Source organism: Lynx canadensis, chromosome B4 (assembly GCF_007474595.2).
Source record: "Lynx canadensis isolate LIC74 chromosome B4, mLynCan4.pri.v2, whole genome shotgun sequence".
Lineage (NCBI taxonomy): Eukaryota > Metazoa > Chordata > Mammalia > Carnivora > Felidae > Lynx > Lynx canadensis.
In genome coordinates, this window is record NC_044309.1 from 124,507,654 (window position 1) to 124,531,969 (window position 24,316).

At 36.2% G+C, this 24,316-nt stretch overlaps 1 protein-coding gene across 2 annotated transcripts in view; it reads left to right on the forward strand.

Moving 5' to 3' along the window:
- Positions 1 to 24,316, forward strand: part of WASHC4 (WASH complex subunit 4) — a 60,754-nt gene that overhangs the window by 18,556 nt on the left and 17,882 nt on the right. Inside the window, exons 14-25 of one of the 2 annotated variants that reach the window (XM_030320426.2) lie at positions 3,292 to 3,418; positions 8,002 to 8,127; positions 12,274 to 12,381; positions 13,738 to 13,884; positions 14,006 to 14,085; positions 15,213 to 15,318; positions 15,912 to 16,028; positions 17,646 to 17,814; positions 18,096 to 18,250; positions 19,748 to 19,822; positions 20,091 to 20,195; positions 23,298 to 23,432. In XM_030320426.2, coding sequence (XP_030176286.1) covers positions 3,292 to 3,418; positions 8,002 to 8,127; positions 12,274 to 12,381; positions 13,738 to 13,884; positions 14,006 to 14,085; positions 15,213 to 15,318; positions 15,912 to 16,028; positions 17,646 to 17,814; positions 18,096 to 18,250; positions 19,748 to 19,822; positions 20,091 to 20,195; positions 23,298 to 23,432 — 1,450 coding nt within the window. The remainder of the gene's footprint in view (positions 1 to 3,291; positions 3,419 to 8,001; positions 8,128 to 12,273; positions 12,382 to 13,737; positions 13,885 to 14,005; positions 14,086 to 15,212; positions 15,319 to 15,911; positions 16,029 to 17,645; positions 17,815 to 18,095; positions 18,251 to 19,747; positions 19,823 to 20,090; positions 20,196 to 23,297; positions 23,433 to 24,316) is intronic. The other variant, XM_030320427.1, reaches the window with a different exon arrangement.

The window sequence follows — 24,316 nt, forward strand, 5'->3', positions numbered from 1 at the left end:
TTTGAGGGGCATTCAGGTTGAAGAGGGAACAGATTTGATCTCTGTGGCTCCAGAAATCCAAAATCGCCAACATGATTGAGCTCTTAGTAGCAGGCATTATGCTAAAGGCTTTAGACACTTTGTTTTATGCAAACCCTGTAATAGTCTTCTTATGTGGGAAAAAATAAAGGTAACAACTAATATTAACCCAGTGCTTTCTGTAAGCCAATAACTAAACTGTTCCAGGAACTTCACATTTATCATCTCCTTTAATCATGAGAGAATCCTATGAGGTAGATACTGTAATTATGGCCATTTTGTAGGTGAGAACATTGAAATACAGAGAGATTAAACTTGCCCAAATTTAAACAGCTAGTAGGTGGCAGAGCTGGGCAGTCCCAACTCTAGAGCATAAGCTGTTAACTGCTACTCGACAGTACTATTTTTATCCCATTTTTAGATAAGGAGAATGAGGCTTAGAGAAATGAACTTTGCCAGGTCAGAGAGCTAGGTGTGCTAGTGTGCAAACCCATACCAGTCCTGCTGAAGAGCCTCTGCTACCAAGTCCTGGAGGCTGTTCTGAGAGGTAATGCACTCTTTACTGGCGCTGTGTAGGTAAAGTATAGATGACCTCAGTCCAAGATGCTGTAGGAAGTGAGGCTTATCAGGTAGAAGATTGAATAAATTGACTTTCAAAGACTCCCTCCCCCCCATGATAACATTTTATGTTTCTAAATTCTTTGATTCCAAAGATACACAGTTACCATAGAGCTCCAGGGAGCTGAAGGGGATAGTGTCTTTTTCATTCTCCTTGCAGTTCTCCCAAACAAACCTAAAATTCACTAAAATGAAACCCAGGAGAGGTGAGACAGTGTGACCAGCATGAGTTTTATCCAGTGTTTTAGGAAAAATTGAGGGAGTGAACAAGAGCTGTCCCAGTTAGGTTCCAGAGTTCATTAGATAATGAGGAAACAGTGGGGGACAGTTTCCCTGCCCCCTGCCCAATATGCACTAGACTTCAGCTGGCCAAGTGTCCCAGCCACATTCCTGCCTGGGGTCCAAGGTTTGTAGGTTGCTGCATTTTGCTTTTCATTCAAAACCATTTTGACACTGGAAATACTGACTTCAGAGGATAGAGCTCTGAACCTTCATTTCAAACCTCTGTTGACATGCAAGTGTTACTGCCATTTGGTGATTTATATTGGGACAGATTTTTTTTTTTTCCTTAGTGTTTTTCCTGTTTGTACTTTGAAATGAAGCTGACCATCTGACAGGACCCTTGGCTATTTTTGGACTCCATTTGTCAAAAACTTGTTTTTTAAAACTTGAAACAGCTTCATTTTCATGTATTTATAAGAGAGGAATATCATCTAGTGTTTGAATGTAGGAGTGATGGGTGGAATAATGGATAATCTCTGCTTTATCCTGCATAGTCTGATCTAAAACTGAGTGAGTGCCCTTGACTGTGTTATTAGCCTTCTTCATAAGGTTACTGGTTTGATTACTGTCAAGGAGGGCCCTATAATCTAGGCCTCTTCCTTCTGTCTTGGCTTATGACCTTTCTGTTCCCTCCTATACTTGTATCCGTGCTGAATACTGATCACAGCTTCCTCAAAAGGAGGCATTGCTCTAGGACCCTGCTCATTCTCCGTGTTTCACATTTTTAAGTCAAATAATCCACAAGTCAAATAATGTTAGCACCATTTGAGGCAAAGCCAAAAGTACAGCTGTTGGTGTCATTTGTTTAATGGAATCCTGGCTCAGCAAGAAATTTTTCTTAGATTTGATGCTAGGGTTTTACCTCTTTAAAAGACAGTTATGAAAAATTTTGGTGTAATCCCTCTTCAGACTGAGTTCTTGACATTGTCAGACTCTTTGGCAGTATGGCTGACCAGTGACCTCACTGTGGGGTTCAGATTTCGGTCAGGTGAGTCTCTGCAGTCCCTTGCCTGGAGTGCTATCCTCTAGTTCATTCTGACTGGCAGTAATGGGATGTTTCTCTGACTGGAGGAAGTCTCTAAAGAGTTGGTAACATCAGATCCCACAAAGGGGAATTGTTTGTTTTTCCACACTAAACCTTTAAAATAAAAAAGAAGTGTATATTAAATACCTTCTGGGCTAAAAGTTTCCATTTTAAGCCATTTGAGATACATTGATAGAGTGATTCAGTGTTTGTAATTGGCTTGCAGCGGAGAATTAAATCAGTAGATTTAGTCTTTCCTGGATAGGAAAGCTTCCTAGATTTGGGCTTTTATCTTGGGTTGGCTTTTTACCAGTTATGATCTTGGGCATGTTACTTAACTTCTCTGTGTATCAGTTTCCTCTTATAGATCATAAGGTTATGTGAGGATTAAATGAGTTACTTTGCGTACAGTGATTAGAACAGTGGCTGGCATATAGGAAGCGTTCAATCAGTGTAGCTTTTATATCCAGATTCTGACCACTTCCAGCCTTCCCTTCTGGTTCAAGTTGTCATCCCCTTCTGCATTATCATGGTAGCTGCCTGAGTCGTTTTTCTGTTACCCCACTTGTCCCCTTTACAGTTTATTTTCAGCATCTCAGCCAAGGTGATTTTGGTCCTCTGCAAAGTTAGATAAAGTCACTCTGCTCAAATGCTTTGGTGGCTTTCCATTGAAGCCCTCTCTACAAGGTCATACACAAATCCTGTTCTACTCCCCACCCTTCCTGCCCCCCCCAACCCCCACCTCTGTACTTCTCTGATTTCCTTTTATGTTCTCATCCCTGTTCTCTGAGCTCCAGCCATACTGACTTCTTTTTATTACTTGAACATGCCAGACGTTTGCATTTGTTATTTACTTTCCTAGAATTCTCTTCTCATATATTTACATAGATTACTCATTCATCTTCTTCAAATCTTGGCTCAAAATCATAATTTCAATGAGCCTGCCTTGATCACTGTAATTAAAATTGTACCTGCCCTCCAAGTCTCTCTTTTTTTCTCTCTGCTGCATTTTTTCCATAGCACATATCTAACATCTTACAGATCTTAATTATTGATTTCTTTGTTACACAACTCTCCTTTCTTCAAAGAATGTAAACTTTATTGTGGTAGGGATTTTTATCTATTTTGTTTACTGCTAACTTTTATTTTTAGTACTGAGAAACAGTGTCTGGCCTATATAGGCATGAACATTTGTTGAATGAGAAAATAATATATGTATGTAGGATGTCTGTAATTTGAAAACCAGAAAGGTGGCTCCTGCAAGGAAATATTTTATCCCAACCAGTTCAAAGAAATGGAAGTAAATTTTATTTCCTGTGCTGAGTAACCCCAATATTTTCCTTTGTTAGAGATGTACAGTCTTACTACGTCTTTGTGAGCTCATGGATGATGAAAATGGAATCTATTTTATCTAAAGAGCAGAGAATGGATAAATTTGCTGAAGACCTCACCAATAGATGTAATGTTTTTATACAGGTAGTTGCATCTTCTTACTTAGAATATTTTGGGGGTCATTTCTTTGTTAATTCAATGTATAGAACTTACACTTTGAAAAAACTGGAAGGGGTAGGATATGTTTTTGTTTTTAAAAACTGAAATTGATTTGATTATGTTTAGATCTGTGTGACTAATTTAGATTTTCTAATACATGCATTTAAATCTCTGTATTCTCTTCAAAGCATGACTTTTTTTGCTGTATCCCATAAGTTTTGATATGTTGCATTTCCATTATTTAGTTCAAAATATATAAGAAATTTTATTGTGATTTCTTTTTTGATCTGTGGGTTATTTTGAAGATATGTTTTAATTTGTAAAGATAAGAGGATTTCCTAGTTATCTTTTATTATTGATTTCTAGAAGTACTAAAATAATTTTGCTATTTTTAAATTTGTTGAGATTTGCATTATGGCCCAGCCTATGGTCAACTTTGGTAAACATTTCATGTACACTTGAAAAGAATATGTAACTTGCATTTATTGGTTGTAGTGTTCTGTATATGTCAAGTAGGTTATGTTTGTTAATGATTTTGTTTACATATTGTGTCAGTTACTGACAGAATTGGGTTAGAATCTCCCACTAGCATGGTGGATTTGTCTGTTTACCCTTTGTTTTTGTTTTATATGTTTTAAAACCAAGTGAGTGCATAACATTTAAGAATTATTATTTATTCCTGATGAATTGAACCTGTTGTTATGAAATATCTCTTTCATTTCTAGTAATGCTCTGTCTTAAGTCTTGTGTGTATAATAGTAATATAGCTATACCAGTTCTCTTTTAGTTAAGGTCTACATAGTATGTCTTTTTTTCATCATTTGAGTTGCAACCTGTTTGATTCCTTATATTTAATGTGTGTCTCCTGTGTGTAAGCAGTGTGTAAGCAGCATAAATTTTTCCTCAGTCTAGTTGTCTTTTTTTATTATTTTCTCTATGTCATTGCTGATGTATTTGGATTTAAAACTAGCATCTGACTAGTTGCTTTCTATTTATCTCACTTGTTCTGTGTCCCTTTTACTTTCCTTTCTTGCTCTCTTTTGAATTAATTCATCATTTTATTTCTCCTTTATTGTTAATTCTGTATCCTTTTACTGGGTTTTTTTAGTGGTTACTCTAGAGATTTTAAGTGCATCATTTAACCTTCAACTCCAAAATAAATGAGTAGTTTTATCTCTTTCTAGACAGCGTGAGGATCTTAAACCACCGTAATTCTCTTTATCTACCGTCTCACTTCTGAGTTGTTGTTTATTTTGATTCATTTTATATATTAAACTTCTCGAGGCATTATTATTGCTGCTGTTGTCTTTATAGTCCTGGTCCATTTAGATTTATCCATATGTTTACCTGTTCTGTTGCTTTCTGTTCTGCGTCTCTTCATTCTTCATATATATATATATATATACATACACGTATATATACATCTACATATATATGTGTATATATGTGTATGTATATATGTATATATATATATGTATGTGTATATATATATATGTATTTGTGTATATATATATATATATATTTTATTGTTTATTTATTTTTGAGAGTGAGACAGAGAAGTAGAGCATGAGCTGGGATGGGGCAGAGAGGAGGGAGACGTAGAATCCTAAGCAGGCTCCAGACTCCAAGCTGTCAGCACAGAGCCCAACACAGGGCTTGAACTCACGGATTGTCAGACCATGACCTGAGCCAAAGTCGGACGCTTAACCGACTGAGCCATCCAGGTGCCCCTCTTCATTCTTCTGTTTGTGGAATAGCTGTTAGTATTTCATTTAAAATGTCCTTCTGTTGATGAATTATCACTATTTTTTTTGTCTGAATATGTCTTTATTTCAACTTCATTTTTGTTTTTTAACATTTATTTATTTTTGGGAGAGAGAGTGGGTGCAGGGGAGAGGCAAAGAGAGGGAGACAGGATCTGAAGCAGTCTCTGCACTGTGAGCACAGAGAGCGATGTGGTGCTTGAACTCACAAACTGAAATCATGATCTGAGCCGAAATCCAGAGTTGGCTGCTTAACCCACTGAGCCATCCAGGCACCCCTCAACTTTGTTTTCAAAAGCATTTTTGCTATGTAGAGAATTCTGGGTTAGCAGGATCCCTCACCTCCCTCCCCCACTTATTGTCTTCTGGCTTTTATTTTTGTTGAGAAGTTAGCTGTCAGTTTTCTTGGTTTCTGAATGTGAGTCTTTAATTGCTTGTAAGATCTACTTTTTGGTTGTTAGTAATATTGCTTTAATGTACCTAGGTGTAGTTTTCTTTGTGTCAGTGCTGCTTGGGATTTGTAGAGCTTCTGGAATTTGTGGAAAATTCTCAGCCACTAACTCTTCAAGTACTATTTCTGTTTTATTCTCTCTCTCTCTTCTTTTCTCTTTACTTATGTCTAATTTGTTAAGCCTATCTACTGAACTCTTAATTTTACTTATTTTACTTTTTAGCTTTTTTTATAGTTTCCATTTCTTTTTCTGAAAAAATTTTGTTTCTTTTCCTTCAACGTAGCAGAATTATTTTTAAGCCTGTGTCTAGTAATTTCATTATCTGGATGTTTCTGTTATCTATGTTTCTCTTGTTTTTGGATATGTCTTATTATCTCTTTGCCTGGTTATTTTTAATAATGTGCACATTGTATATGAAAAATGGTGGATATAATTTGAAGATCTGGATATTGTTTTTCTTTTTCCAGAGAGGACTTGATAATTTTTACTTTTGATAAACAGCTAGTCTGGGACAACTAACAACCCAGATCACCTCAACCTAGTCATGGATTGAGATGATTTGAAATGGGACCTAAATCCTATGATGGCTATTTTTTTGAGTTTACCCTTACTTTTTAGGGGGTAGTTTTTCAGGATCCCAATCCAGAACCTAGGTTTATAGGACCTCCTTTCCTCTTTGATGGGCCACGAACTCCTGTTTTTATTCCCCTCTCCTTTCTGGGAGATGCTGAAAGGTAACATTTGGCTTCTGTCTCTATTCTCTTTTGGAACTGGCAGATGCTTCTTAAGGGAAAGCAGCCTCAAATGCCAGGCTCACTTCTCTGGGTTTCTTTCTTCTCCCAGATTTGGCTTTATATTTCCTTATCTTCTTAATAGCTCTTTGATGCCTCCTGAGAGATTAAAAAAATGTTTTGCCCAGATTTGCTTGTTCTTTGTACAAAAGTTAGTCCAGATTATTTATTCTTCCATTAACAAAAACAGACCCTAAACCTCTCCTCTCCCCATTTAGATTTTTAAAATACGTCCTTTATATATATGTTTCACGAGTTAATGACCATCTGGGGACCCATGAATTCTTTCTCTCCTGTTCCCCCTCAAAAAAGAAACTCCCCTTTTTATGCCTGGCTTAGAGTTACACTTTTGCTGTTCTTTGTTTCTGCTTTTAAACTTTTCGTGGTGCTGCACTAGGGCAGAATCTGGTGTGATAGTTCTGTAGCTGACAGGTTAAGACTTCTAGCTCTTTCCTGTGTGTATTCCCCAAGCTTTGTCACCTTTCTTAGGATGCTGCCTTCTCTCTCATTTCTTATTCTGTTAACTTTGCACATCTCTTTATCACAGAGATATAATTGGTTCAGAGAAAATCCCCTCTCCCACCCACACTAAGTGTCACTTCTTTACTGAGCCACTGTTACACTGATGGGAGAGTACTTTATCTCTCACATATGATAGAGGACTAGAAAAAAAGTTGAGAATCACTAGCATATGGCTTCTGCCCCATTTCCTTGAATATATCCATAATAGTATAATTTAGGTTCATCCTAAAACTGTACATGTATCTTTTTTTGTCCTTTTGTAAACCCAGAGAATCTTTATTATGATGTTTCTATGTGGTTTTTTTGGATCTAAATGAAAATATATAAGGTAATATCCTTTTCCTGTTTTCTTATTCCATCCCATTTCCCTGGGTTTACTAGCACTAAAAATCTTTTTTAAACCTCACAAGACCTTTGTTCTTCCTTCGTGAATAGAAAAGTAGGAGAGAATATGTTCTTATTGGGCTGGAAGGAGAGAAGGTCTGATTAGGACCAACACAGGCAGGGGACATGGTAGCAGATGAGCAGTGGGGATTGGTCCGGGTGAAAAGGAAAGGGGGAATTGGCTTGGAACTGAGAAATACCTTTCAGTATCTGTATTGGCCAGACAGCAGCTCTCATACTCATTTTTCAGTTCCTGGTTCATTAGGGTCCTTAGCATTTGTCTGTAGTAGATAGGAGTCTTTAAACTCTTGTCTGGCAGGTAAGATAAGGATGAATAGATAGCTTCTGGACATTCAGATCATTTCTCTGAAGGGTTTGTTTGCTTTTTTAATGGGAAGATTCTTTAACTGTGATTTTATACTTTAATTTCAGCAGTACTAAACTTATGGTATGTAATAGGTTAAATACACCTTTAAGGGTTGCTTTGAAGCTTCACCATTGTGTAACATTGTGTGAGGAAGAATATTTCAAAATCTTAAGAGCAGACTTTAAAATAGTTATTGGCAAGTTGGGGAATAATTGTTACATAGAGAATGAAATGTTGAAGAAATGAAACTTTTCCTTGTGATTATAATCATTGTTTTATTTTTTTATAGGGCTTCTTATATGCATACAGTATTAGTACCATTATTAAAACCACAATGAATCTCTACATGTCAATGCAAAAGCCAATGACCAAAACCTCAGTTAAGGCATTATGCAGGCTTGTTGAACTTCTCAAGGTAGGTTTAAGATTATTTTACCTTGCCATTATAATTGAGAATTAACCTGTGCTTAAATTATGGTGATCTTGTAATATTTGACTTCTTGATTATCAGAATAAATAATTGTGGGAAAGTGTACTTATCTCTCACGTGGCTAAGGAAACTAGCCATTGAAAGTAATTTCTGAATAACTTTATGAATGGCCAATATATTTAAACTTTATTAAAATTAGCATGTATTGAGAGAAGAAGGGAATGAGAAGGTTAACTTACGTATTAGTAAAGTTTTACTCATGGAAGTTTTAAGCATGTTGCCTGAATTATAAAAGACTGTGACGTGGTACAGAAATTGGTGCATAGATCAGTGGAACAAATAGGGACCCCAGAAATAAACCCACAAATATATGGTTAGTTTTGACGAAGGAGGCAAGAATATATAGTGGGGAACATACTCTAATAAAGGGTGCCGGGAAAACTGGACAGCTACATATAAAGAATGAAACTGGACCACTTTCTAATGCTATACACAAAAACAAAATCAAAATGGGTTAAAGACCTAAGTGTGAGGGGCGCCTGGGTGGCTTAGTCAGTTAAGCGTCCGACTTCAGCCAGGTCACGATCTCGCGGTCCATGAGTTCGAGCCCCGCCTCGGGCTCTGGGCTGATGGCTCAGAGCCTGGAGCCTGTTTCCGATTCTGTGTCTCCCTCTCTCTCTGCCCCTCCCCTCCCCCGTTCATGTTCTGTCTCTCTCTGTCCCCAAAATAAATAAACGTTGAAAAAAAAAAATTTTAAAAGACCTAAGTGTGAGACCTGAAACCATAAAAATTCTGAAGAGAGCACAGACAAGTAATTTCTCTGACATCAGCCATAACAGTATTTCGTAGGTATGTCCTCTAAGGCAAGGGAAACAAAAGCAAAAATGAACTATTGGGACTACATCATACATCAAAATAAAAAGCTTTTGCACAACAGAGGAAACCATCAACAAAATAGACAACTGATTGAGTGGGTGAAGATATTTGCTAATCATATATCCAATAAGGGGTTAATAGCCACAATATATATAAAGAACTTATACAACTCAACACCAAAAACATAATCCAGTTAAAACATGGGCAGAGAACCTGAGTAGACATTTCTCCAAAGAAGACATACAGATGGCCAGTAGGCACTTGAAAAGATCCTCAGCATCACTCATCATCAGGAAACTGCAAATCAAAACCGCGATGAGATACCCACCAGTTAGAATGGCTGATATCAAAATGACTAGACGTAACAAGTGTCGGCGAGGATGTGAAGAGAAAGGAACCCTCATGCATTGTTGGTGGGAATGTAAATTGGTACAGCCACTGTGGAAGACAGTATGGAGGTTCCTCAAAAAGTTAAAAATAGAAATACCATATGATCCAGTAATTTCAGTACTGTGTATTTGCCCAAAGAAAGTGAAAAGACTAATTTGAAAAGAACATGCCTCCTGTGTTTATTGCAGCATTATTTATAATAGCCAATGTGTGGAAACAACCTAAATGTCCATCAATAGACAAATGGTTAAAGAGGATGTGGTATACATGTAATGGAATATTATACAGCCATAAAAAGGATGAGATTGTGCCATTTGAGACAGTATGAATAGACCTAGAGGGTATTAATGTGAAATAAGTCAAACAGATAACTACCATATAATTCTACTCATAAGTGGAATTTTAAAAAAATAAATAGAAAGCAGAATCAGACCTATAAATAATACAAGGAACAAACTGATGATTGCCAGAGGAGGGGTTTGGGGGATTGGGTAAAATGGATGAAGAGGAGAGAGTGGTACAGGCTTCCAGTTATGGAATGAATAAGTCACAGGAATAAAGGCACAGCATAAAGAATACAGTCAGTGATGCTGCAATAGCAATGTAATGGGACGGTTGATAGCTACACCTGTAGTGAAGAGAGCATAATGTATCAATTTGTCAAATCACTAGTTGTACACCTGATACTAATGTAACATTGTGTATCAACTGTACTAAAAAAAAAACAAAGACATCCATTTTGTAGTGTTCAGATGCACATGAGGCTAGTCAACATGAGGCTAATTATTTTGCAGTTTAGGGAAAGTGCTGTAATCTTGTGATTTGAATACTTCTGGAAATACGATAATGTTTTTAGCATACTCTATGTAAGTAAAAACAATAAAAACCCTTTGTAGGCAGGAGAGCCCACTTAACCTTTTATAAAAATTAAAATTAAAATTTTCTAGTAAATTTCTGCTAATGCCTTTAGATTTGCTTAGGAAATAAAATCTTTTGGAAACTTTCAGCCTTTTTTAAAGATATTATATTTTTTAATGAACTGTAAATACAGAAATGTGTGTATATGCATATATTTCATAAACATAATTTTAAGAAATAATAGACAAAAACCCACCATCCCATTTAAGAAATATTGATATTTTCAGAAGCCCCCTGTGTTGTGCTCTGTGATTACATCTTACCCTGCTCCCTCAGAGGAAACCAGTCCCGCATTTTATGCTTCTCATTCCGTTGGTTTTCTTTTTAGTTTACCGTATATAGATGAATCTATAAACCATTCATCATTTAGTCATATATGCTCTTGAAGTTTATATTAATGAAGTAATACTTTATGTACTTCTTTACTTTTTTAAACTCAGAATTTTTTTTTTAATACTAGAATTAATATTGGAATTTATCAAGGTGGTTTTTAGTTTTTTTTTTTTTTTTTTTAATTTTTTTTTTCAACGTTTATTTATTTTTGGGACAGAGAGAGACAGAGCATGAACGGGGGAGGGGCAGAGAGAGAGGGAGACACAGAATCGGAAACAGGCTCCAGGCTCCGAGCCATCAGCCCAGAGCCCGACGCGGGGCTCGAACTCACGGACCGCGAGATCGTGACCTGGCCGAAGTCGGACGCCTAACCGACTGCGCCACCCAGGCGCCCCTAGTTTTTTTTTTTTTAATGTTTATTTATTTTTGAGACAGAGACAGAGCATGAATGGGGGAGGGTCAGAGAGAGAGGGAGACATAGAAATAGAGTCTGAAGCAGGCTCCAGGCCCTGAGCTGTCAACACAGAGCCCAACGTGGGGCTCGAACTCACAGACTGTGAGATCATGACCTGATCCGAAGTCAGAGGCTCAACTGACTGAGCCACCCAGGTGCCCCCAGAATTTTGTATTTGAACTTTTCCATGCTGGGATGAGTAGCTATGGTTCCTTCATTTTCATTGCTGTGTAGCTTTCCTGTAGATGGACTTTGGGTGATTTCCAGTTGTTGCTACTATATACAGTGTTACTGTTCTTGTATCTGTTTCTTGGTGTAGTTGTGCCAGAGGTTTGCTGAGTTTTGTATCTACCAGTGGATTGCTGGGTTGTGTGTTACTTCCATGTTCAGCTTTTCAAGATGATGCCAGATTTTTTTTTTTTTTTTTAATGTTTATTCTTGAGAGAGAGAGACAGAGTGTGAGTGGGGAGGGTCAGAGGGAGACACACACATAGAATGCGAAGCAGGTTCCAGGCTCTGAGCTGTCAGCACAGAGCCTGATGCAGGGCTCAAACCCACAAACCGTGAGATCATAACCTGAGCTGAAGTCGGACACTTAACCAACTAAGCCACCCAGGTGCCCCGCCAAATTGTTTTTTAAAGTAGTGAGAGCAGTTTATATACCTCTGCAAGATTAAACTTCCCTTTGTTCCCCAACTGGCCAACATTGGTATTATCTGGCTTTTTCTTTTTTTTTTTTTTTTTTTGGTGAGAGGTAAATGATTTTATTTTTAATGTTTATTTCCCTGATTGTTGATGAGGGTGTCTTTTCCAAGTGTTTATTGTGTGAAAAATCAGTTCATTTCTTTTGTTCAGTTTTCTATTGAATTATTTGCCTCTTTTAAAAGATTATTTGTTAAAAATGTTTCATGCATTCTGAGTAGTAAACCTTCGTGCATGGCAGATATTTTCTCATATGTTGGCTTGCCTTTTTATTTTTTTAATAGTGGCTTTTGATGAACAGAAATTCTTAATATAATTGAATTTACCGATCTTATATAATAATTCTTTTGGATCCCATTTACAAATTCCTTACCTAGCCCAAGGTCTTAAAGATATTCTGTGATTTTGCCTAAAAGTTTTAAGTTGATTTTCACAGCATTACTTGTGGTTCTTTTTAGGCTATAGAGCATATGTTCTACAGAAGAAGCATGGTTGTGGCTGATTCGGTTTCACATATAACACAGCACCTTCAACATCAGGCTCTTAATTCTATTTCTGTAGCCAAGGTATGAAGGTTATTGTATATTCAGCATAATTATCTTTTTAGTTTGCTCTCCTGTTGTTTTATGTGTGTTTTTTATTTTTAAGCATATATATTTTTTAAGTTTATTTCTTTTTGAGACAGTGAGCATGAGTGGGGGAGAGGCAGAGAGACAGAGGGAGAGAGAGAATCCCAAGTAGACTCCACACTGTCAGCGCAGAGCCCAATACAGGGCTTGAACTCACGAACCATGAGATCATGACCTGAGCCGAAATCCAGAGTTGGACACTTAATGGACTGAGCCACCCAGGTGCCCTTATATCTGTTTTTTTAGTTTAGTCTGTTTACTCCATTCCTTCAAACATAATATTTCTTGGTCCTTTTTCTCCATGGTATTTTATGATTGTTACTTAGAGCAATCAGGGTTAACTCTGAACTTGCAGCATGGAAGTTCACTCCTCTATTAAAAGAACACTCCTCTATTAAAAAATGACATTGTGGGAACGGCTGGGTGGCTCAGTTGGTTAAGCATCTGACTCTTGATTTTGGCTCAGGTCATGATCTCATGGTTTGTGAGATTGAGCCCTGCTTCAAGCTGTGCACAGGCAGTGTGTGGAGTCTGCTTGAGATTCCTTCTCTTCCCTCTCCCTCTCCCTCTCCCTCTCCCTCTCCCTCTCCCTCTCCCTCTCCCTCTCCCTCTCCCTCTCCCTCTCCCTCTCCCCTCCCCCTCCCCCTCCCCCTCCCCCTCCCCCCCTCCGCTTGTGCTCTCTCTCTCAAAATAAACATTTTAAAAAATGACATTGTGTAGTTTTAAAATATGCCTCTTTTTTAAAGAATAATTTATTAAATTAATATGGAGATTTTAGACTCTGGCCTATGTTGCCATCTTGAACTGCCTTTCAAAAAGCCTAATATAGAAATTTAAAAATATGCTTAAGGGGCGCCTGGGTGGCGCAGTCAGTTAAGCGTCCGACTTCAGCCAGGTCACGATCTCGCGGTCCGGGAGTTCGAGCCCCGCGTCGGGCTCTGGGCTGATGGCTCAGAGCCTGGAGCCTGTTTCCGATTCTGTGTCTCCCTCTCTCTCTGCCCCTCCCCCGTTCATGCTCTGTCTCTCTCTGTCCCAAAAAATAAATAAATGTTGAAAAAAAAATAAATAAAAATAAAAATATGCTTAATACATTTGCTGTCCCTGTCAGCGTTAATGGTAATGTTACACAAATAAAGCACATAATGTCAGAAAAAGCTGATCAAGGAAAGCATTTGTCTAAGCTCTCTTAAATTGAATCATGGAAAAGATTACCACGAGGTTTTTCTTGTGAGTCTTTGTTATTGCTTCAGAACTAAAACTGTTATTTCTTGCTTTCTCTTCTTTTGTCTTTAGAAAAGAGTAATTTCTGACAAAAAATACAGCGAACAGCGTCTTGATGTACTCTCTGCTCTAGTTTTGGCTGAAAACACTCTAAATGGGCCAAGCACAAAGCAACGACGACTTATTGTTTCCTTGGCACTAAGTGTTGGCACACAAATGGTAAATTATTGCTGTTATGGAAGGAAACTGAAATTGGAGATTTCACATTTTCCTTCTTACCCAAGAAACCTGTTCTTACTTTGACTGCAACTTCTCTATCATTCTGTCCCCTCCCTGATAGAAAACATTTAAAGATGAAGAACTCTTTCCACTGCAAGTAGTCATGAAAAAGCTGGATCTTATCAGTGAACTTAGAGAAAGGTAAGTAGGGATATGTAACGATACTCAAAAGATAAGGCTGATAGAAACATCAGTTTTCTTTTTAGCATAGCAAGAGAAGAAATATAACCCAGGTGAACCATTAGTTCCTCTTGTCACTCCTTTAGCGTGACCAAAGTGAGTCTGTGACCGGGGATCGTATTTCTTTAACTTTGCTTCTATAGTAAGGAAATAGCTTCTGGAAGAACTCCCAGAGGAAGCATGATATCACCCATGGAGCACCTGCTAGACCCCGATGCATATTGTGATTGCTGTGATGAGTCTCCTAGTGGACTTTTAAAATTGCTGCTTCATAACAAAGTTTCATCTCTTAGAGATTCATGTCACATAGTTTTCTGTAGTTTTGTTTTGACATGAATTGGAATTAATTCACTAAAATGACTTAGTTTTGGGCTTATTTTTGTAGCCATTTGTGACTTTATTGTTTTTATTGAGGAAGCAATATGTTTCTTGAAGGGAAAATGGGTCTTCTGAATTTTGATTCCCAGGTGAATTAAGGTTGTAGCACAGTTTTTCATTTAAAGCTCATATTTATAACAATATTATGTTGTTTCAAGAAGCTGAGACTTTAAGTGTAGGTACTAGCATTTAACTTTCTTCTCCTTCTTCATTATAAGATACTTGGTGTAACATTTTGTTGCCCCAAAATGGTGTGAAATAGTCACTTGGCAGGGATTATAGGCAGGTTAAGTGTAACTATTTTTTTGTTTTGTTTTTTTTGGTCACAATTTTTTAAAAGGTTCTGCTTTTCAACTTTGAGACAGGTAAAATGGTACATATGTGATGCAAATATTATAAGTTCAGTCCTATCAAATAGTATTGAAAAATTAAACTCTATCTTAAGAGTTATGTGTATCGTTTTTCAAGTATGCTTTAGCCTACGTGCAGAATTCTGACAGTGTCTGATATAGGGGAGTTTTGTTAACCATGTTCAATTTAGAAAGTATTTTGTGGCTTTTCTCTACTAATTTTGGGTTAAGTGATATAGGAGATACAAAAATGGGTAAGACTGAGCTCTTACCATTGTGATGTGTAATGTTGTTCCTTTCATTATTTTGGTGGGGGAGTGCTTTGATTTTGCTACCACTAATTACTACTTTACATTGTAGAGTCCAAACACAATGTGACTGTTGTTTTTTATACTGGCATCGAGCTGTCTTTCCAATTTATTTAGATGATGTATATGAAAATGCCGTTGATGCAGCCAGATTACACGTAAGTGAAGAATAATATAAAAATAATCCATCATTTTAGTCAGTGTACAAACCATTCTAGTTTTGAATACAATCATTTGACTTAATAGATCATTTAAAAATTGACTGCTAATGTTTTTACAATATTATCCATATTTAATGAGCATTTATACAGTCTGTAGTTAAATTTGATATAAATGCTAATGAATATCAATATATTTAACTCTTTTACTCATATTCCTAATCATTCTCATTTCACTTTGATATTAGTTTATGTCACAATAGGCTGACATTTACTTGTCAGCAAGGAATATGTTACTCAGATCTTTCTATTTCTTTTGGAAATAAATATTTGAATGTTCAAGGCAAGAAAGGATAAGTGAATGTGAATTTTTTGTTGATTTAATATATATGCTTTAGAGAATAAAATCTGGCTCTTCTTATTTAGGAAAGTAAGACAGGCATGTGTGAAAAAAATTAACCTTCAGACTGAGGTTTTGTCTTCAAAGATAGATAATTAACTTTTGTGATATATATATATTTTTTCCTTTGTGCTATTTTTTAATTAGAGCTCTGGTGTTTCTACATTCGTGAACATTCTGATTTTCTTCTTAGTACATGTTCAGTGCTTTACGTGACTGTGTACCTGCTATGATGCATGCAAGACATTTAGAGTCCCACGAAATACTTCTGGATTGCTATGACAAAGAAATTATGGAAATCTTAAATGAGGTAACATCATATTTGAGATTGCATTCCAAATACATGTTTTTAAGTTTTTCAGTGTTTGGAAAAACTTTCTGGATTGAAGCAGGCTTTCATTTATATTATACGTTCATGTTATGTGTAAGTAGTAATATAAATTATTATTTATGAATCATTGTCTAGAATGAAGGAACTTTTCAGTATCACTGTTATGCTAAATTGGTCTTTAATTCCTAAGTTTTATATAGAAATTCAGACTAGGGATTTGGGAAAAATACTTGACTTTAGTGAATAGCAGATTTTGAGTGTAAAGTTCTGTTTATTAGAAGAATGCAGATACAGAGTGGGTTTGAATATTGAATGCTGCTAATGGTAGCACACTTCTGGCAGCTTAACTAGTGATATTTTATTGAGTTATTTGGAGAGCTATGACCAAATATTCTGTATTTAAAGATGTATTTGTGTAACAGAAATAATTCAGATATGCAGTGTAGTATATCCCTTCTTGTTTTACTGGAATCCATATTATAAACACTAACATTTTAAATTTTCATCTAGCAGTATTACATGGAGGGAGAGAGAAAAATGAGTAAAGTTCACAATGTAAACCATATGCAGGTTTGATAAAATTATGAAAAATTTTATATAATTTCTTATATTAACTACTCTTATTTAAAAATAAGATACATGTCTGGCCAGTATTTAGAACTTCATGGTAGACCAGAAAAGATTGATTTCATTACCTTTAGAGCAATGAATTTTGTGATTTTTTTTTTTCTTTTTTTAATGATTATCATAAGGAAGCTTTTTAAAAATTTCTTCCGTTGCTTGTTCTCAGGACATTTCCTTCTTTGTTACTGGTTTCCATAAGTGTTTATACTTTATTTTTTTAGGTATTTTTTAATATTTTAATATTTTTTAATATTAGGCACCCCTAAATGTTATACTTTATATTGTATTTTCCCATTTTTTATAATGAAGCCATGAGACATTAGCTTTTTGAAATTCTTTTTAAGAATTTTAGAGTATTAACGAAAATAAAAAACTTCAGATTTATCTAACTGCTTTGTGGTCAAAAAAATTGTTGGTTTAAAATGGAGAGCAGGGGCACCTGGCTGACTCAGTTGTGGAACATGCAACTCTTGATATCGGGGTTTTGGGTTCAAGTCTCACATTTGGTGTAGAGTATTTAAAAAAAATTTTTTTAAATGTTTATTTAGTTTTGAAAGAGAGAAAGAGTACGGACAGGGGAGGGGCAGAGAGAGAAGGAGACACAGAATACGAAGCAGTCTCCAGGCTCTGAGCTGTCAGCACAGAGCCCAATGTGGGTCTTGAACCCACGAACCATGAGATCATGACCTGAGCCGAAGTCGGGCTCCTAACCAACTGAGCCACCCATGCACCCCTATTTAAAAATCTTTTTAAAAAAGTATAAAAATAAAATGGAAAACAAAGTAACTTTCATTTTCCTGATAAAAATAATATTTTACCATAGCTTATTTAGACTCTTAAACCAGTTTGACAAATCCTTTCATCATTGAACTCATTATAAAACTCTAGTGGTCAATGCATAGATGCCTTAGAGGAGCAAGGCAATAGGAATATCATTTTGAAAAATTAAGGTATCAATTCCTTTGTGAATAGCATTTACTGGACAAGTTATGCAAGGAAATAGAGAAGGATCTGCGGCTTTCTGTGCACACTCATTTAAAGCTGGATGACCGAAACCCTTTCAAAGTTGGCATGAAAGACCTGGCCCTTTTTTTCTCTTTGAATCCAATTCGATTTTTCAATCGTTTCATTGACATTCGAGGTGAGTGTTTTGCTTTCCTTCTTAAACTAATATTCTATATCAGTTTGCCCGTAAGTGTTAACGAGCAACAAAAAAACTTTGAGGGTATTTTTGTGTTATTCATTTATTCTTTAATTCTTTTTTGTTTCGTTTTTATTTTCCTAGTACCTTATTTTAAAGGAAGAAGTCTGATGTTCAAAGACAAGTCATTTCCAAAAGCTTCATCTTTCTTCCTTTTCTATTTTTTCATGAATCAAAAATTCGTTCATATATTTACTGATTTATTTATTTATTTTTGGTAGCTTATGTAACTCACTACCTAGACAAGACCTTCTATAATCTCACAACAGTAGCTCTTCATGACTGGGCCACGTACAGTGAAATGAGAAATTTAGCTACCCAGCGTTATGGATTGGTTATGACGGAGGCTCATCTTCCTAGTCAGACTTTGGAACAGGTATAGTATGAAATGTTTCTAGCATAGTGTGTTTGTAGCATAGCAGTGTTCTCTAAAAAGTCTCTTTTTTCTTCTTAATTTAGCACATGTTTATAATTGAAGAAAATATTTGCTGTATAAAACTACATACTTGACAAGAATAATGGTGCTGATTTGCTTTAGGAATAATTTACCACAGGCTTTCTGTTTACACTCCAGCTTTTGTTGAACATCTGAAATGTACATAGATTTAGATACACTGTTTCAGAAACCGTGGGATACTGAGGTGGTGACTTCTGCCGAGTTGTAAAAAGTTTAGTCAAGATCACAGTTAAGGATTTTAAACCTAGATAAAACGTATACATTTTAACATCTTAAGAAATGGTCAAATGTATATGACTATAAATATCTTCTTAAAATGAGTGCACAGAAGCATTTACTTTTGCTAATTCAGTAAGCTAATTTACAATATGACAGTATCTCATGAGTGCAAAAGTTATGTTTTCAGTTAATTTGCATGTATTTTTCCTAAGAAAATCCAAAAATAATATTTATCAAAAAACATTTACTCAGTTCTGAAATTTGAGGATAATTTTTCCTCCAGCCTACTGTGTGTAGGTACCATTTCTGGGATCAGTTTGTATTTCCTTTCATTCATTTATGCATTTAGTATTTACTGAAAAAATGCTAGGCACCAAACTATGTTTTGGGATACAAAAATAAATAGGAACAGTTTCTGCTCATGTACTTATAACCAAGGGGAAGAAAGAGTTAACAATTTTTAGATTGAAACATGAGAAAAACTATAATGAAAACTTAAAGGGGTATTGTGATGCTACTTTGGCCCCAGTTAGAAAAGCTGTGGGACAATGCATCTGATGCCATTAGGTGTTAGAGTAGTAACTGAAGAGTTATGGATTCTTAATAGGTAACTTGTATATTAAGGGAAGTCTAGGGTAATTAAAAGAAGCCTAAGGATTTGGAATTAGACTTTCTAAAAATCCCTGGGTTCTGCCTCTTCCTAGCTGTTTGACCTTGGAGAACTCCCTTAGCTTCATTTTCTTCAGCTGTGGAATTTAGAAGACTAATACCTCATTTTTTGAGAATTACATAAAAAGAACCTTGCTTGCACAGTGCCTGAAAAATAGTATGTATTTTATAAATATCACCACATATCCTGACTACCTTTTAGAATCTGGCCATTAGTTTATTTAGTAAAATATATACAGAAGATTTTTGGGAAGACCAGTAGTCTTAAGAATGGTGGGGAAATGATTGAGTCATGGATGTCTGAAATTTTAAATACAACTGTTCCTGTCCTTACAAAAGGGGTAAGATAACAAGCAGCCAGGTTTCCCAGGGAGACAGTCCTGATTGTAGCAGTTAGAAGGCTGCTTAACCTTTGGTTGTACTCTTTATATAGTTGTTTTTTTAAAGTAATTTTAAATATTGGTAGTAAGTCACTATATTGATACAAGTCTGACTATAATAATAATAGAACTGTGTGGGTTGTTTTAGGGCCTGGATGTTTTGGAAATTATGAGAAATATTCACATATTTGTGTCTCGATACCTCTATAATCTCAACAATCAGGTGAGTGGGTTTTAGAATTTTTTTTTGATGTGGGTGGATGTATAGTAGGAAGGCTGAGGGGCAAAAATTGATTCTCATTAGTGAAAACCAATGAAATAAAGCAGAAAATAATTGTTTAGAGATCTTTTTATTTCTTTGATTATATTATTGAATGACTTTGCAATGAAATTATCTTTTAATGAAATAGATTCTAAAATTTTCTTTGTGTAACTGACCAGCATTTGCTATGGATTGTGTTGTTATTTAGTGTAAATTTGTTTCATTGCAGATTTTTATTGAACGAACAAGCAATAACAAACATTTGAACACTATTAATATTCGGCATATTGCTAATTCAATTCGAACACATGGCACAGGAATCATGAATACAACAGTAAGAGTCTTTTTTGGGGATTGGGTGGGTAATAGACTCCTGTTTAATTTGGTAGTTTGGAAAATAGTTTTCTCATAGAACATTCTGGTAAATATACACTACTGCTTGTTTATCATATACCTGAATTTCCATTCTTTTGGTTGGTATAATTATAATGTCTGGGGAGGGGCTGCCTGGCCGGCTTAGTTGGTAGAGCATGTGACTCTTGATCTTGGGGTTCTGAGTTTGAGCCCCATGTTGGGTGTAGAGATTACTTAAAAATAAATCTCAGGGGCGCCTGGGTGGCGCAGTCGGTTAAGCGTCCGACTTCAGCCAGGTCACGATCTCGCGGTCTGTGAGTTCGAGCCCTGCGTCAGGCTCTGGGCTGATGGCTCAGAGCCTGGAGCCTGTTTCCGATTCTGTGTCTTCCTCTCTCTCTGCCCCTCCCCTGTTCATGCTCTGTCTCTCTCTGTCCCAAAAATAAATAAACGTTGAAAAAAAAAATTAAAAAAAAAAAATCTCAAAAAAAATGGCACTACAGTTGTGTTGGTTGTCATGGAAGCTCTGTGATACAAAAGGCATTTTCAAATGTCTTACCATCTCAGGGACATCATTATTAAGTGCTATCAGAGATTTGGGGACACTGGCATAGATGTATGTATCTATGTGGATTGTCTAATATCATTTGTTGCTTTTGCACGCGAGCCATTGATAGCAGTTTATTTAACATTAGTCATGCTTTTTTGTGGGGAGAGCTTACTAATTATTTAATATCCATAAAAGTAGAAATTTACTCAAAATATTTTGAATCTTAGAAATGAGCATACTATCATTTGAGGGAATCACTTGAATTTGTATCCTATTTTTTCTTCTGTGGAAAAGAGCTGTTTTTGACTTTACCTGGTTTTCAGGGTACACTTAATTCATCCTTGAGGAAAGAAAAATATGAATGCTTAAATAGTAAAATCTTATTAAGCATGTTTGAAAGTAAAGAAATAGGGAGGAGTTACATAACTGGAAATTACATAAGGACCATTTTAATATTTGGTGCGGAGCCATTAAAGTGATAGAGCTGATAGGAGATGTGATTGGAGTTCTGTTTTAGCAGTTACCAGTATAGAAATGACATAGAGTTTCTAATTTAAGGAGTCATTCGTGTGGAGATCATGTCTGAACTTTTAAGGATAAAACTCTTTTTTGACCTCGAATCTGTCAGAAATCTCATTCATGTAACAGATATAATTATGTGTGTATTTTACATGTCTGAGACACTGTGCTAGGTGCTTTGGTGAGAAAAACAGTTTCTGCTCTCATGGTGATTACACTCTAGCAGGGGATATAGTCATGAATCAGTTGATCACACTAATGAATGTACATTCCTGATGTTTGATGATGACAAAGTGAATATAGAAGAAATAAGATGAGGGGTGCCTGGGTGGCTCAGTCAGTTAAGCTTCTGACTTTGGCTCAGGTCATGCATGATCTCATGATTCGTGGGTTCGAGCCCCGTGTCAGGGTCTGTGCTGACAGCTCAGAGCCTGGAGCCTGCTCCAGATTCTGGGTCTCCCTCTCTCTCTGCCCCTCCCCAACTCGTGCTCTGTCTCTCTCAAAAATACATAAACATTAAAAAAAAAAAAAAAAGCCTGGATGATCCCCCCAGGACACTTAAAAAAAAGAGAGAGAGAGAAATAAGATCAGAGACTGGCAGTTACCCATTATTAAGAGTGGGAAGGGGGCGCCTGGGTGGCTCAGTCGGTTAAGCATCCGACTTCGGCTCAGGTCATGATCTCGTGGTCTGTGAGTTCGAGCCCCGCGTCGGGCTCTGTGCTGACAGCTCGGAGGCTGTAGCCTGTTTCGGATTCTGTGTCTCCCTCCCTCTCTCTCTCTGCCCCTCCCCCGTTCATGCTGTCTCTCCCTGTCTCAAAAATAAACGTTAAAAAAAAAAATTAAAAAAAAAAAAAAAGAGTGGGAAGGTTAGGGGTGCCTGGATAGTTCAGTCAGTTAAGCATCTGACTTTGGTTCAGGTCATGATCTCATGGTTTGTGGGTTTGAGCCCCACATCGGGCTTGGTGCTGACAGCTCAGAGATTCTGTGTCTTCCTCTCTGCCCCTCCCCCACTCAGGCTCTGTGTGTGTGTGTCTGTCTGTCTCTCTCAAAAATAAGTAAAAATTAAAAAAAAAAAAAAAAAAAAAAAGAGTGGGAAGGATAAAGAAGGGACTATTTCTACCAGGACAACTACTAGTAAGATCAAGAAGAAAACAGTGTTTAAGCCACAGGAAAAATTATGAGGAAGCACCCATTTCTAACACTGGATGAATGACGACTGTCAAAAAATGAAGTTTTTGAGGGTGGAGGAGATGGAAATTAGTACAAGTCTTCCAGCTTAGGTCAGAAATAATGTCATGTTATTTTGGCCTTAATCTCAGCTCAGATCCAACTTTTTTGGGGTTTTCTGAGTCTTGATCAGGGCCTTTTATTATTACTTATTCTCAAAGCACTGGCACTTCTCATTGTATGAATTATTGCAGATGAGATTTAATAATTTATTTCACATATACTTGTTTAAATGTCTGTTACTCCTGCTAGAATATAGACTTCATGATAACAAGCACCATGTCTAGCATGAGAGCAGATACACCCTGCCTTGTGCAAAGGAGGTGCTCAGAATATTCCTGGGTACATCATTGAATGTCTTCCTTCAGGAAAGTTCAAAGAGCACTGTTTCTTACTTTAGTATCATTCTAGGCATGTAGATTAGTAATAAGTAAGGAACAGGAACTTCTGATTGTGGTTTATGCCATAAAAGCTAGAGTGTTGAACTTGTATTTTTTATTCTCACTATAACTCTTAGTTCTGTTATGAGGTTATTTTTCTTGTATTTCTTTTTTTTCCCCCTCTTATAGGTAGTTAAAGTATTTAAGGGGAGCTTATAGAAAGTTCTGTAAACTTGGGCAATAAAAAAGCTTCATTTATTTAAATATTTTCAGTGTGAATTAGGCTTTGTAAATATTAGACTTTATGAAATCTCACTTAGAGCTTATAGTTGATTGTTATTCAGTCACATTGATTTGACATTAATTTTTATATTAACTTCTCCCAATTTTTTGTATTTTAATTTTATAGGTTAATTTCACCTACCAGTTTTTGAAAAAGAAGTTCTACATATTCAGCCAGTTTATGTATGATGAACATATCAAATCCAGATTGATAAAAGATATTCGGTTTTTCAGGGAAGTCAAGGACCAAAATGATCATAAGGTATTTTTTATTTTTATATTCTTTTCAAGGTAGTTTGATTTGGCTGTTGAGTGTATAGGAGATGTTTATGCTGAAGTTCATTATGAAGCTCTGTAATGGGATTTTAGTTTTTTTGTTATTTTTCACAATAGTGTCTTCTAGATCTGGCCTCCAAGTTTCTTGTATTTTCCCTTATAGTTTCTTACTCGTAGGCTAAAGTGTAAGGATCCATGTGGCCAGGTGTTACTTTTCTTTATTTATTTTAAAATAATGCAGAAGAGAAACATGCTTATTTTGAAATATTTAAACAATATAGAGTGCATAAACTAAATGACCTCACTCATTTCTCTTTCCTCCCAGTTTCATTCTCTGGAGGCAGTTGCTGTTAACGTTGTGATATGATGCTTTTAGATGTCTGTGTGATAAACATATTTGTTTGCATATACACGTATTGCTTTTTTTTCCCTAACAAAAAGGGAGTAATACTACAGAGATTATTTTACAGTATGCTTATCACAAGTCTGTACATATAATAGATCTACCTCATTCTTTTTAACAGTTGACAGTAAAGATGTATATACCATAACTTATTTAACCTTCTCCTACTGACAGATATTTAGATTTTTCTGATTTTTTTAGTGTTATGTACAGTGCTACAGGGAACATCCTTACACATTTATTTCTGTGTATTGGGACATTATTTCTGAAAGATGAATTGCTTGAAGAGAAATTTCTAGGGCACAGAATATGAATATTTAAAGTTCTGATATATGTTGCCACAAGTTCTAAAAATACCACACCAACTGTTATTCCTTGTATTATAAGAATACTGTTTTCCCTTCACCCCTGCACTGAGTTTTCCAATAATAAAGAAAAATGTAAGAGGCTTGTAGCCATGTGGCTAG